The 13,436-nt window shown below is 38.5% G+C and overlaps 2 protein-coding genes across 4 annotated transcripts in view; one reads left to right on the top strand and one right to left on the bottom strand.

Moving 5' to 3' along the window:
• Window positions 1–13,436, bottom strand: part of CYREN (cell cycle regulator of NHEJ) — a 92,398-nt gene that overhangs the window by 13,251 nt on the left and 65,711 nt on the right. Inside the window, exons 3-5 of one of the 3 annotated variants that reach the window (XR_004351376.1) lie at window positions 9,332–9,470; window positions 7,433–7,542; window positions 2,134–2,954 (exon numbers count right to left, since the gene is read on the bottom strand). Coding sequence is in view for 1 of the 3 variants with exons in the window: in XM_032642617.1 (XP_032498508.1) it covers window positions 7,508–7,542; window positions 9,332–9,470 (174 nt within the window). In the remaining 2 variants the exon portion in view is untranslated. Of the gene's footprint in view, window positions 1–2,133; window positions 2,955–6,155; window positions 7,543–9,331; window positions 9,471–13,436 lie in introns of those variants that run through there. The other 2 variants (XR_004351375.1, XM_032642617.1) reach the window with 2 other exon arrangements.
• The window catches only part of AGBL3 (ATP/GTP binding protein like 3), a 105,101-nt gene that overhangs the window by 70,113 nt on the left and 21,552 nt on the right, over window positions 1–13,436 (top strand). Inside the window, 2 exon segments of the mRNA XM_032642618.1 lie at window positions 7,682–7,760; window positions 10,788–10,798. Of these exon segments, the coding sequence (XP_032498509.1) occupies window positions 7,682–7,760; window positions 10,788–10,798 (90 nt within the window).

Here is a 13,436-nt window from a genome sequence, read left to right as displayed (position 1 = left end):
TAGTGCCTTATAAAAGAGGCTCCAGAGAGATCCCTACTGCCTTGTGAGGATACAACAAGCAGTCTACAACCCAAAAGAAAGCTCTCATCTGACCATACTGGCACCCTCATCTCAACCTTCCAGCCTCCTGAACTATGGGAAATAAATGTCCCTTATTTATTAGCCACACAGTTGGAGGTATTTTGTTATAGCAGGTGAACAGACCAAGACAGATGTTGTATTCATTTTCTATTGCTGAGTAACTAATTACCCCAAATCTTAGCAGCTTTAAACAACAAACATTTATTATCACATAGTTCCTGTGGGTCCAGAATCCAGGAGTGGCTTATCTGGGTTCCTTTATCTAAGGTCTCTGAAAAGACTGCAGTGAAGGTAGCCTAATCTCAGAAGCAGAATCCCATTACTTTTGCCATATACCATTCAGTAGAAGTCAGTCACTAGGTTTAGCCCAGTGACCTAGGATTACAGAAGGGTATGAATACTAAAAGATGGGGATCATCAGAGGTCATCTTAGAGATTGTCTACCACAGATGTAAAAGCCGTTACTTTGATTTGACCTTTGCCTCAAGGCTATGTTGAAGCCAACCTACAAATTCTAGAATTTGGGGCTCTCTGTTTCCCCTCTCAATTCAGTTTTTTTATCCACATTTTTTGAGCCCATTTCTTTCTTGTAGCACACCTTATCAAATAAAGCTAGCAACAACTAACTCATAGTCAAAACTTTCTGCCTCAAAATCTCTTTGCCCAATGACTCAGTTCTGTTAGGTATATTTTCTGTCTTTCACACTGTCACAGAAGATAGTTTTATTAAATGTATCACCTCTACATAACTTTCTAGGTTCCTATAACCACCTGTTGTTATTCAGTCACAAAGCCAGTAATTGCCACATAATGTAGGTTTTTATTAGGACAGCATTCTATTTCTAGGTATCAGTTTCAACACTATTCATATTTTATTCATTAAAACAAAATTCTCAGAATCTCAGTAGCTTATAATAGCAAATACCTATTTTCCTGTTCATGGATCATCTATGGCTCTACTGGGCTAATAGGGGATCCAGACTGTGGGTTGTTTCAGATCTATTCTGTTTCTTCCTCCCCCCACCCCAAGACCAGCAGCCAGTTAGGGTACGTTCTGCTCATGGTAAATCACAAGAGTTCAGGAGGGCACGCCAAACCATGAAAGTATGTTTAAAGTCCCTGTTTCTCATTCCACTGGCTAAATCAAGTCATATATCCAAATCTAACATCAATGGAATAGGAAGGGTAAAAATTTGGGAACAGTCCAGGGGCATCTATTCCCGGGGTAGGAACTAGAAGTGCAAAGGCCATGAGAAAGGAGCATGTCTGTCATCTTCTAGGAAGACCAAGGAGGCTAATTTGGGTAGAGAAGACTGAAAAAGGAGAACAGTGGTAAGAGATAAAGTGAGATAGGTGTTGGAAGTTGAGGGGGACAAATCATGTAAAACCTGGCTTAGGACTTCACTTCTTACTCTAAGTGAGTCTGGAGAGTTTTGGTCAGAGGAATGACATGATGTGCTTTAAGTGTCAGCAAGGTCACTTTGGCTGTTGTTTTGAGAGTAGAATGATGAACCACAAGGGGAGACCATTTAAGGGGCTACTGCAGTTATCCAGACAAGAAAAAGTGGTGGCTGGACCAAGGTGGTAGCCGTAGAGAGGATGAGAAGTGATCAGATTTTAGATATATCTGACAGAGTCTAGAGAATTTGCTGATGGCTTGGGTGTGAGTTTGAACAGTAAAAAGGAGAGCTAGAGGTATCCAGAATTCCAGGCCTGAGCAACTGAAGATGGAGCTTCCACTTACTGACATGGGGACTATTTTCTTCTCTTCCTACTAAATCACGTTCTGAAGGTATGTATCAGGACTCCATACATTGCAAGGAACAAAAAACTCTTCAAAAAAAATGGCTTAGCTGGGCTCTCCTGGTGGCGCAGTGGTTGAGAGTCCGCCTGCCGATGCAGGGAACATGGGTTCGTGCCCCGGTCCGGGAAGATCCCACATGCCATGGAGCGGCTGGGCCCATGAGCCATGGCCGCTGAGCCTGTGTGTCCGGAGCCTGTGCTCCGCAACGGGAGAGGCCACAACAGTGAGAGGCCCACGTACAGCAAATTAAAAAAAAAAAAAAAAAAAAAAAAGGCTTAGCTAAAAGGGGAATTGGTTGGCTTAGTAAGGGAAAAAGTCTAGGGACGAGACTGGCTTTAGCCATGGCTTAAATAAGGGGCTCAAAGGATATCACTAGGATTCAAAGTTTTTTCCCCATTTAAATGTCATTTCTGCCTCTTCTGGGTTGGTTCCATTCTCAAACTCTCCTCTCTTGCTGGCGAAATGGAATTCCAGCCTCACATTCTCACAACTTTAAGTCTGGTAGATACCCTCTTTTCCAGTAGCCCCCTCAAAAACATAGAGTTTGATTCTTTTATTGTAGTAAAAATACACATAACATTTACCATCTTAGCCATTTTTAAGTGTACACTTCAGTGGTATTAAGTACATTCACATTGTTGTACAACCATCACCACCATCCCATAACTCTTGTCATCTTCAAAAACTGAAATTCTATACCCATTAATAACTCCGCATTCTCTGCCCCCCTGGCCCTTGGAAACCACTGTATACTTTCTTTCTTCATGATTTTGACTACACTAAGTACCTCATATAAGTAGAATCATACAGTATTTGTCTTTTTGTAATTTATTTCATCTAGCATAATGTCCTCAAGGTTCATCCACGTTGTAGCATATTTCAGAATTTCTTTCCTTTATGAGGCTGAATATTCTGTTGTACGTTTATACCACATTTTGCTAATCCATTCTTCCATCAATGGACACCAGGGTTGCTTTCACATTTTAGCTATTGTGAATAATGCTGCTATGTACATGATTGTACAGATGTCTCTTCAAGACGTTGCTTTTCATTCTCTTGGTTATATACCCTAAAATGAAATTGCTGGATCATATGGTAATTCTACTTTTAATTTTTTGAGGAACCTCCATACTGTTTTTCACAGCAGCTATACCATTTTACATTCCCATCAACAGTGCACACAGGCTCTGATTTTTCTACATGCTTGACAGCACTTGTTATTTTCTGGGTTTGTGTTTTTTTAATAATGGCCATTCTAACAGGTGTGAGGTGATATCTCACTGTGGCTTTGATTTGCATTTCCCTAATGGTTAGTGATATTGAGCATCTATTTATATGCTATTTATATGCCTATTGGCCATTCATATATTTTCTTTGGAGAAATGTCTATTCAAGTCCTTTGCCCATTTCTGAATTGGTTTATTTTTTGTTGTTGAATTTTAGGAGTTCTGGACATTAATCCCTTATCAGGTATGTGATTTGCAAATATTTCTCCCATTCTGTATTTTGCCTTTTTACTCTCTGAATAGTGTTTGTGATGCACAAAATTTTTTAAATTTTCATTAAGTTCAGTTTGTCTATTTTTCTTTTTTAAACCTGTGCCTTTAGTGTCATATCTAACATATCATTGACAAATCCAATGTCATGAAGCTTTTGCTCTATGTTTTCTCCTAAGATATTTATTGTTTTAAGTATTACATTTAGGCCCTTGATCAATTTTGAGTTAATTTTTGTATAAGGTGCTAGGTCAGGGTCCAACTTCATTCTTTTGCGAATCGATATCCAGTTTTCCCAGCACCATTTGATGAAAGACTGTTCTTTCCCTGTTGAATATTTTAGCACCCTTGTCAAAAGTCACAAAGATTTATTCATGGGCTCTCTATTCTGTCCATTAGTCTATATGTCTGTCTTCATACCAGTACCACATTGTCTTGATTACTGTAGAAATGTAGTAAGTTTTGAAATCAGGAAGTGTGAACCCTCTAATTTCCTTCTCCCTTTTCAAGATTATTTTGGCATTCAGAGTTCCTTGAGATTCTGTATAAATTTTACAATGAATTTTTCTATTTCTGCAAAAAATATCATTGGGATTTTGCTAGGGATTGCATTGAATCCATAGATTGCTTTGGGCAGTATTGGCATTTTAATAATATTAATAAGTCTTCTAATCCATGAACAAGGGATGTGTTTATATTTATTTATTTCTTCTTTAATTTCTTTAAGCAATGTTTTGTAGTTTCTGTTACACAATTCTTTCACCTCCTTGGTTAATTCCTAACTATTCTGTTCTTTTTGATGTTCTTGTACATGGAATTGTTTTTGTAATTTCCTTATCTTTCATTATTTGTTTATAGAAATGCAACTGTTTTTGTGTGTTGAGTTTGTATCCTGATACTTTGCTGAATTAATGTATTAGTTCAAACAGGTTTTTTGTGGACTCTAGGGTTTTTAAATATATCATCTGCAAAAGAGATCATTTTACTTCTTCCTTTCCAATTTGGATGCCTTTTTATTTCTTCTTCTTGCTTAATTGCTAGGGCTTGAACTTCCAGTACTATGTTGAATGGAAGTGGTGAAAGCAGACACCCTAGCCTTGTTCCTGATCTTAGAGGAGGTGCTTTTTGGTCTTTCACCATTGAGTGTGATGTTTGCTGTAGGTTTTTTATAGATGGCTTTTATTATGGTGAGGTAGTTTCCTTCTATGCCTAGTTTGTTGAGTTTTTTTAAATCATGAAAGGGTGTTGAGTTTTGTCCAGATGCCTTTTCTGCATTAATTGAGATGGTCATGTGTTTTTTTCCCATTCCTCCATTCTATTGATTTGGTGTATTACATCGATCAATTTTCATATGTTAAAACTATCCTTGCATTCCAGATATAAATCCTATTTGGTCATGGTGTAAATCCTTTTAATATGCTGCTGAATTTGGTTTGCTATTATTTTGTTGAGGATTTTTGCATCAGTGTTCATAAGGGGTATTGGTCTATAATTTTCTTGTAGTGTCTTTGTCTGGCTTTGGTATCACAGTAATGCTGGTCTTACAGAGTGAGTTAGGAAATGTTCCTTACTCTTCAGTTTTTTGGAAAAGTTGGAGAAAGATCAGCATTAGTTTTTTAAATATTTGGTGGAATTCACCCAAGAAACTGTCAGGTCCAGGGCTTTATTTTTGGTTGGGAGAATTTTCATTACTGATTCAATCTCCTCAACTAGTTATATATAGGTCTACTCATATTTTCTATTTCTGCATGAGATAGTCTTGGTAAGTTCTGTGTTTCTAGTCATTTGTCCATTTCATCTAGGTTATCTAATTTATTGGCATACACTTGTTTGCAATACTCTTATAATCCTTTCTGTTTCTGTAGAATTGGTAGTAATATCTCTACTTTCATTTCTGATTTTAGTAATTTAACTTTTTTTCTTTGTCCATTTAGCTAAAGGTTTATCAATTTTGTTGATCTTTTCAAACAATCAACTTTTGGTTTCATTGATTTTTCTCTAGTTTTTCTATTTCATTTATCTCTGCTCTAATCCTTATTACTTCCTTCCTCTTCTGTCTGTGGATTTAATTTTTTCTTCTTTTTCTAGTTCGTTAAGTTTAAAGTTAGGTTACTGACTTGAGATCTTTAGTTTTTGAATGTGTTTATAGTTATAAATTTCCCCCTTAGCACTACTTTCACTGTGTCCCATAAATTTTGCTCTGTTGTGTTTTCATTTTCATTCAACTCTGTAAGTATTTCCTAGTTTCTCTTGTGACTTCTCTGATTCATTGTTTAAAAGTGCGTGTATAATTTCCACAATTTTTTGAACATTTTATTTTTCCTTAGGTTATTTCTAACTTTATCCCATTGTGGTAAGAAAAGATACTTTGTATGATATCTATCTTTTAAAATCTATTAAAACTTAATTGGTGGTCTAGCATATGTTCTGTCCTGGAAGATGTCCTATATATGCACTTGAGAAGAACGTGTGTTCTATTGTTGTTGGGTAGTGTTCTGTATATGTCTGTTAAGTTCTGATGACTCATTATGTTGTCCTTTTTCCTTATATATCTTCTGTCTGACTGGTCTCCCTATTGTAAGTGGGGTATTGAAGTCTCCTACTATATTGTAGAACTGTCTGTTTCTCCCTTCAATTCGGTCAGTTTTTGCTTCATACATTTTGATGATCTGTCATTAGGTATGTAAATGTTTATAATTGTTATGTCTTCTTGCTGTGTTGAATCTTTTATTAACATATCTTTTTTAAAGTAGTTTCTAGTAACATTTTTAAATTTAAAGTCTATTTTGTCTAATAGAGCCACTCCTGCCCTCTTTTGGTTACTATTTGCATAGAATATCTCTTTCCTTCCTTTCACTTTCAACCAGTTTGTGTCTTTGGATCTCAGTGAGTCTTTTATAGACTGAATATAGTTGGATCATGTGTTTTTATCTATTCTGACAGTCTCTGTCTTCTGATTGGAGAGTTTAATTACTGATAAAGAGAGACTCCTGTCACAAGTATTCTTGTCCGTCATTTCCTGCATTCCTGTCTTCTTTTGTGTTTAGTTGATTTTTTGTGGTGAAATGTTTAAATTCCTTTCTTACTTCCTTTTGTGTATATTCTATATGTCTTTTCTTTGTTGTCACCAGGGGGATTACATTTAATATCCTGAAGTTATAACACTCTAATTTGATACAGCTTAACTTCAAAACATACAAAAACTCTGTTCCTTTACAGCTGCACTCCCAGGCTTTCAGCTGTATATGTCACCAGATTACGTAGTTACATACTGTGTGCCCAAAAACGTAAATTAATAATTCTTTAAGTAAGTGTGTTAGTCTCTTAAATTATGTAATAAATAAGGTTCAGTTACAGACCAAGGTGACAGTAGTCTAATACTAATTTTATACTAATAAATGCTTTTTTTTCTTTAAATGTTTTTCTCTTAAATCATGTAGACAACAAAAAATTCAGTTTGAAACTACTGTTACAATAGTACTTACTAGCTTGTATAATTTCCCATGTATTTAACTTCACTGAGACCTTTATTTTTCTCTACAGCTTCAATTTACTATCTAGAGTCCTTTCATTTCACCCTGCAGAAATCCCTTGGGCATTTCTTTCAAGGCATGTCAAATGGTCACAAACTCCCTCAGCTTTTGTTTATCTGGAAATGTCTTTAATTTCTACCTAATTTTTGAAGGACAGTTCTGCTGTTTTTTGGGGTTTTTCCCTATTTTGCACTGTGTTCTGGCTTCCAAAGTTTCTGATGAGAAATCTGATCATGATCTTATTGAGGCTCCCTTGCATGTAATAATTTGCTTCTCTCTTAATGCTGTCAAAAGTCTCTCTTTGACTTTGAAAGTTTATGTGACTTACTGTGGGTTTTTAAATTTCATCTTACTTGGAGTTCACTGAGCTTCTTTGATATTTACCTTCCTGTCTTTCATCAAATTTGGGAAGTTTTCAGGCATTGTTTCTTCACTCCTTGGCATTTGTGGGTTGCTGACTTCTCCAGCTCTAAGGCTGGGATGCATGAGGCAAAAAGAAAACACGTGAAACTACTCACCATCATGCTCCTCTTCTGCTCCTGAAGTCCCTCATCATCTGCCTTCTTCTTTTCACCTTTTAGAGCCTCTTGTGTTTATTTGGTATGTAATACCCAGGGTATTAGTTGTACTTAGTGGAAAGAAGAGGACGAGAACTTCATCTTCCTAGAAGTGGAAGTCTTAAGATAGTTTTATGTCTGTCTGCATACATACATACTATCTTTGATATACTGATAAATAATGATTTTAAATATGATTCTCTTACCTAGAAAAAAAACAAGAAAAAACATCTGAAAACAAAGAAGGAAAGAAACTCTACCACAGCAAGCCATCAGAGAAGAGCAAGAGGTAAATATTCATTGATACGGTTGTTAACAGTCATTGAAAAAAAAACGAGAATGGCAAATTATTTCCTCTTATACCCAGGAAGACTTCATGATTTTTCCCCAGGTAAAATTAATGATTAAAATTTTGCTCATATTATTTACTGTTTATAAAAATACAAAAGAATCTTGACAGATAAGAGGTGGGTCTTATTATGGTGCTATATTTAAATTTCACTTATACTTACTTGGAAAAGTATTTGAGGCATCTTACAAAGATGTATCCAGGATAGCAAGAAAAAATAAAACTAAGAAAGATTAATGGGAAAACAAGAGTATAAAATAGACGGTGCTGAGAGATTGCCTTCCATCATGATAGCATGAGGATCTCTGCAAACCCACTCACCAGCAAAAATCAGAGAAAATTATTTTTTTAAACAAAATTTAAAGTTTCTGGAAATGGTCCTAAGGGCATACAGCAAATGAAAAATCATCTATTCGGGAAAATCTACTAAAATTGGGTACAAAGAAACAACCAAAAAGAAACCAGTGAGAGCCTGGGGTATTTGAATCAAGACTCTCCACACCCTGCCCCCCAGCTTCCAGCTCAGTGATACTCTACTACAGGAGAGTGCAGCCAAGGACACAGGGTCCACTTTCCCCACAGATGCCAGCCAGAGGGCTATCTTCCCAGGAAGGGCAGGGCTTGCATATCTTATCTGTCTCCAGCTGCCTGTTGTTGAAGTGAAGTTCCAGGTAAGTGCAGTCAGGAGGTGGGGGCTCCCTTCTTTCTACCCAGACCCCACTCTTGAAAAGAAGGCTCCACACTTTGTGTGCTACATCACTGAAAATATTTTGGTCCTAATCGCCCGTCTTGGATTGTAAGGTGTTGGTTCCGCACTGGAAGAGGCAAATAGAGAAGACCTGAGGCTCCTGCCCTCCTTCCGCCTACATCTTAGCTCCTAAAGTGGGGTACCACTGAGAGAAGAGTGCCACTGTCCCCACTCTCAGCTCCAGAGACACATCAGAAATTTTGCATAAGTGCATTAAGATGGCAGAGTAGGAGGATGTGGAGCTCACTTCCCCTCAAAAACACATCTACATGTGGCACAGTTCTCATAGCAAACCAACTGGAAACTGGCAGAAGATCTCTTATACAACCAAAGCTGCAAGAAACATCCCCATGTCATTGGGTACGATGGGAAAAAAAAGGCATCAAGACACAGGACGCCCCGGGAAGGTATCTGTGAAGGAGGGAGGGTCCACACAGGCAAGCCCTCACCCTGGGAACCCCATGACTGCTAGGAACTCCACCAGGACATATAGAGGGACTGGAGGGGCCTGGACTCTGATCCCAAGCTGTGTGCATGTGCTGGCTTGCTATCAGGGCAGAAAGAGACTAGAGCTGATGGCTGCCACTTCATCACACTTCCCAGCCTGAAGCACATGCCGGGTGGGGCAGCTAGTATGTGCAGTGGCTAGGCACTGAATCTTGGGTTTGCGTGCCCTGGGAGTGAACTCAGTCTAGCTGCACAGAGACAGCCCAGAGAGTCTGGGGTGTGGCCCAGGCCAAACCTCAGAGCCCATTGTCAGTACCTGCATTGCAGAGCACAAGTCTTCCATTGGAGCCCATCATCAGCACATGCATGGTGGGGCACAGGTACGGTGGCAGCGGACTTTGTTGGCATACGCACCACGTGGCATCACAGAATCGCATGTCTCTGGCAGACAGCCCCTGGGGAGGAATACACAGTGGTTCCTTTCCCTGTGAGAGTGCTCTGGTTCTTCCCACCTCACACCCCAGCTTGGAGCTGGATTGTGGGTGGACAGGTCCTGGGAGAGTGGCCCCAGGCAGCAGCACAATGACCTCAATTCCTGCAGCCACAACACCCCAGCTCCCAGCACCAGCCTAGCACTAGGTCTGGGATAAACACAACGGAGAAACGGACAAGACCTTGGGCTGCTTCTGGGAAGAACTGTGGATGCCTTCAATGGTGGCACATAGGTCTGCTATGACTACATGGGCCTCACTTGCTTCAGCACTCACCTCCTTTGCAACAGAGCATATACTTAAGGGCAACAGAGTCTTACTGAGCCCAACCCTCAGGGCTTCTACGCCAACAATCAGGGAGCAGACCCCACCCCCAGCAAGGCTCTGACAGCCACAGAGCAAAGAGGAGGCCCCATCCAAAATCGAGTGCAGGCTCTGGACAACACAACACCAATCCCATCCCCTATCAAGGGGATAATGGCCAGCATACTCTGAGGAAAGATGTGGCTAGCATCCATACCAAAACCAGCCCTCACACCAAAAATATTGAACTCACTCACACAGTCTATACAGGGACATTCTCACATAAAAGCACCCCTTCAAGACCACAGTAGCTGTTTCTCCTAAATTCAGAGACAGAGTAAGTTAAGTAAAATGAAAAAGGAGAGGAACTGTTCCCAATTAAAAGAATAAGAGATATCCCCTGAAAAAACAAATCATGAAACAGACCTCAGTGGTCTACTACACCCTGAGTTCAAACAGGAGTTAATAAAAATGCTAAAGGAATTAAGAAAGATTATCAACAGAAAGGCAGATCACTGTAACAAGGATCTCGAAACTATAAAAAGGAACCAATCAAAATTAGACAAGTCAATTGCCAAGATAAAAACCAATCTACAAGCAATGAATAGCAAACTAAGTGCCACAGAAGAATGAACAACTGATCTGGAAGACAGAATAATGGAAATCAGTCAGAACAGCAGACAGAAAGACAAATGAAAAAAGAAAAGTGAAAGCAATATATGAGATCTATGGGATAATATAAGGCATGCCAACCTACACATAATACTGGTTCCAGAAGGAGAAGAAAGAGAGGAGGGGATCGAAAATGTATTTGAAAAAATTATGGCTGAAAAATTCCTGAAATCTAAAGAAGGAAACATATCCAGGTACAGAAAGCACAGAGGGTCCCAAAGAAGATGAACACAAACAGACCCACACCAAGACATATCGGAATTAAAATGGCAAAAGATAAAGAGAGGATTCTAAAGGCAGATAGAGAAAAGCAGTCAGTTACAAGGCAACCCCCATAAGACTATCAGCTTATTTCTCCACAGAAACTGTGCATGTCAGAAGGCAGTGGCATGATATATTCAAAGTCCTGAAAGAGAAAACCCTGCCCCCTGGGATACTCTACCCAGCAAGATTATAATTTAGACCAGGAGGAGAGATAAAAAATTTCTCAGACAAGCAAAAACTAAAAGAATACAGCAATACTAAGCCTAACCTAAAAAAATATTGAAAGGTCTTCTCTAGATAGAAAAGAAGCAAGTATCTATAGGAAAGGGAAAATCACAACAGGAAAGGCAAAGATATAAAAGGACTGAAGATCACTTAAGTAAGTCAGTACATAGATTAAAAAACAATCCAAAAAATTGTAAAAATGATTAAAACTACAATTAACAGTAAAAGGATGAGGATGTAAAATAGGACATCAAGATCACAAAATGTAGGGAATGGGAGTATAAAAATGAAGATCTTTTAGAATGTGTTTGAACTTGTATGACTATCAGTTTAAAGCAAGTAGATATAGGTATGGGTTAACATACTTGAAAACCAGGGTAACCAAACATCAAAAAGGTACAGTAGAGTCACAGAAACCCAAAAGAAAGGAACTCAAGCATAATACAAAAGAAATCCATCAAACCACAAAAGGGAAAACAAAAAAGAAATGAACGAAGAAGTACAAAAACTGGAAAAAAAGGGTTAAAATGGCAATAAGTACATACCTATCAATAATTACTTTAAATGTCAATGGACTAAATTCTCATCAAAAGACATAGAGTGGCAGATTGGATAAAAAATCAAGAACCTACAATATGCGGCCCACAAGTACAATATGCTGCCTACAAGACTCACTTTAGGCCAAAAGACACAGGTTGAAAGTGAGGGGATGGAAAAGGATAGTTCATGCAAATGGAAACAATAAGAAAGCAGGGGTAGCAATACTCGTATCTGACAAAGTAGACTTTAAAACAAAGTAGTCTTTAAACCATAAAGACAGAGAAGGACATTATATAATGATAAGAGGAGCAATACAAGAAGAGGATATTACACTTGATAACATAAGTGTACCCAATATAGGAGCACCTAAATATACATAAAACAAATAGCAGCAGACATAAAGGAAGAGATTGACAGGAATACAATAATAGTAGGAGACTTTAACACCCCACTGACATCGATGGACAGATCTTCTAGACAGAAAATCAGTAAGGCAGCAGAGATGCTAAATGACACAACAGACCAAATATTTTTCCTTGGTCGGGGGAACCAGGTAAAACAGCTCCTAATGTCTTCCCAAAATAAATGACTTAATTTGCAACAGATCCTGGAGAAATTCAAGCTTAACAGCATTCTCAGAAACAGTAGAAGTAGAGTAAAAGGCAATTCGGAGAAGATTCTTAGATCCATTGGAGAAACAGGCTAAACTTGTAGGCTGGCTAGTTCACCAGAGAGAACTGCAGGGAGGGGAACAGCTGGGAGGAGTCTGAGGTGGCATCAGAACAAATCTGAAACCCTGACCTGGGAAACTGTTCCTTCAGAGCCCAAATTTGATTGGATTAGTCTGTAGGGCAATTTATGCCCCAGGGCACTGTTGAAAACAATAGATCTATCAGCCAGAAATCAGTGGAATTTAACAGTGGGGTGTGTGATCAGGGAAGGTGTCAAAGACAACCCTGCCAAAACCACTGCCTTCCCAGAGAGAGTGGGGCACAACCAAGTCTGCACCCCTCAGGGAGCAAATTAGAGGTTTAACACTTCAGGGGGTAATGGACTTCGCTAAAATACACCAGCCAGTCACTAAAGAAACAAATATGTAAATAACAATAAATAGCTCCAGAAGGTATGGAAGGGGTAGCAGGGAAAGATTAGTACCCAGAGTTCAACAGAATTGTCTAGTTGGGAAATAAGCCTGACAAACACAGACGAAGGACAACATCCCTAGTAGATGGGATCCAAAAAATCATCCTTGGATCCAATCAATCAATCTTTCAAGCATCTGTTACCTGCAGAGAGCCCAGAAGTTGAAGACCTGAGTACCAGACTTAGAAGATTTCTACTCAGCTGTTTCTGGAGTTTAATAACAGTGATCCAGTGGGAAATTTAATAGCAGCCACAAGTTCATTCAGCAGATACTGAGCACCAAATACACTGTCATCTGCTAAATGCGGATTGAATTAACAGAATCTAATTTCCCAAGAACTTACGAAATTTTTTCTCTTTTCCTCCTTTATTATTTACTAATAATCTTTGGCAGAAAGAGTGAACAGTATCATCTTAACTGAGGTTAATGCCTGAGGTCAACTTAAGTTCATGCTCTTGAACTATTTCTTACTTTAAATGATTGCTTGTTATCAGTATATCCCTAAAAAAATATTAGAGTATTTTAGTTAACTTTATTTCCTACCTGGACACTTTCAAAAATTCATTTTGCAGATTTTAAGCAAAAACAAATAATTATAGATTACTGTGATTAGAATTTATAGATCACATTCATAAGGACACTGGCCTGGTGATTTTCTATGAGATAAATATAATAGTTTATTATGGTTCATAGCATTATTTCAATCAAAGGAAGAGGGCTAAAAAATGACATCAAGAGTTCGTTGAATGGGCTTCCCTGATGGCGCAGTGGTTGAGGGTCCG

Source organism: Phocoena sinus, chromosome 9 (genome assembly GCF_008692025.1).
Source record: "Phocoena sinus isolate mPhoSin1 chromosome 9, mPhoSin1.pri, whole genome shotgun sequence".
In the NCBI taxonomy this organism is placed as follows: domain Eukaryota; kingdom Metazoa; phylum Chordata; class Mammalia; order Artiodactyla; family Phocoenidae; genus Phocoena; species Phocoena sinus.
This window is presented reverse-complemented; position numbering and strand designations above follow the sequence as displayed.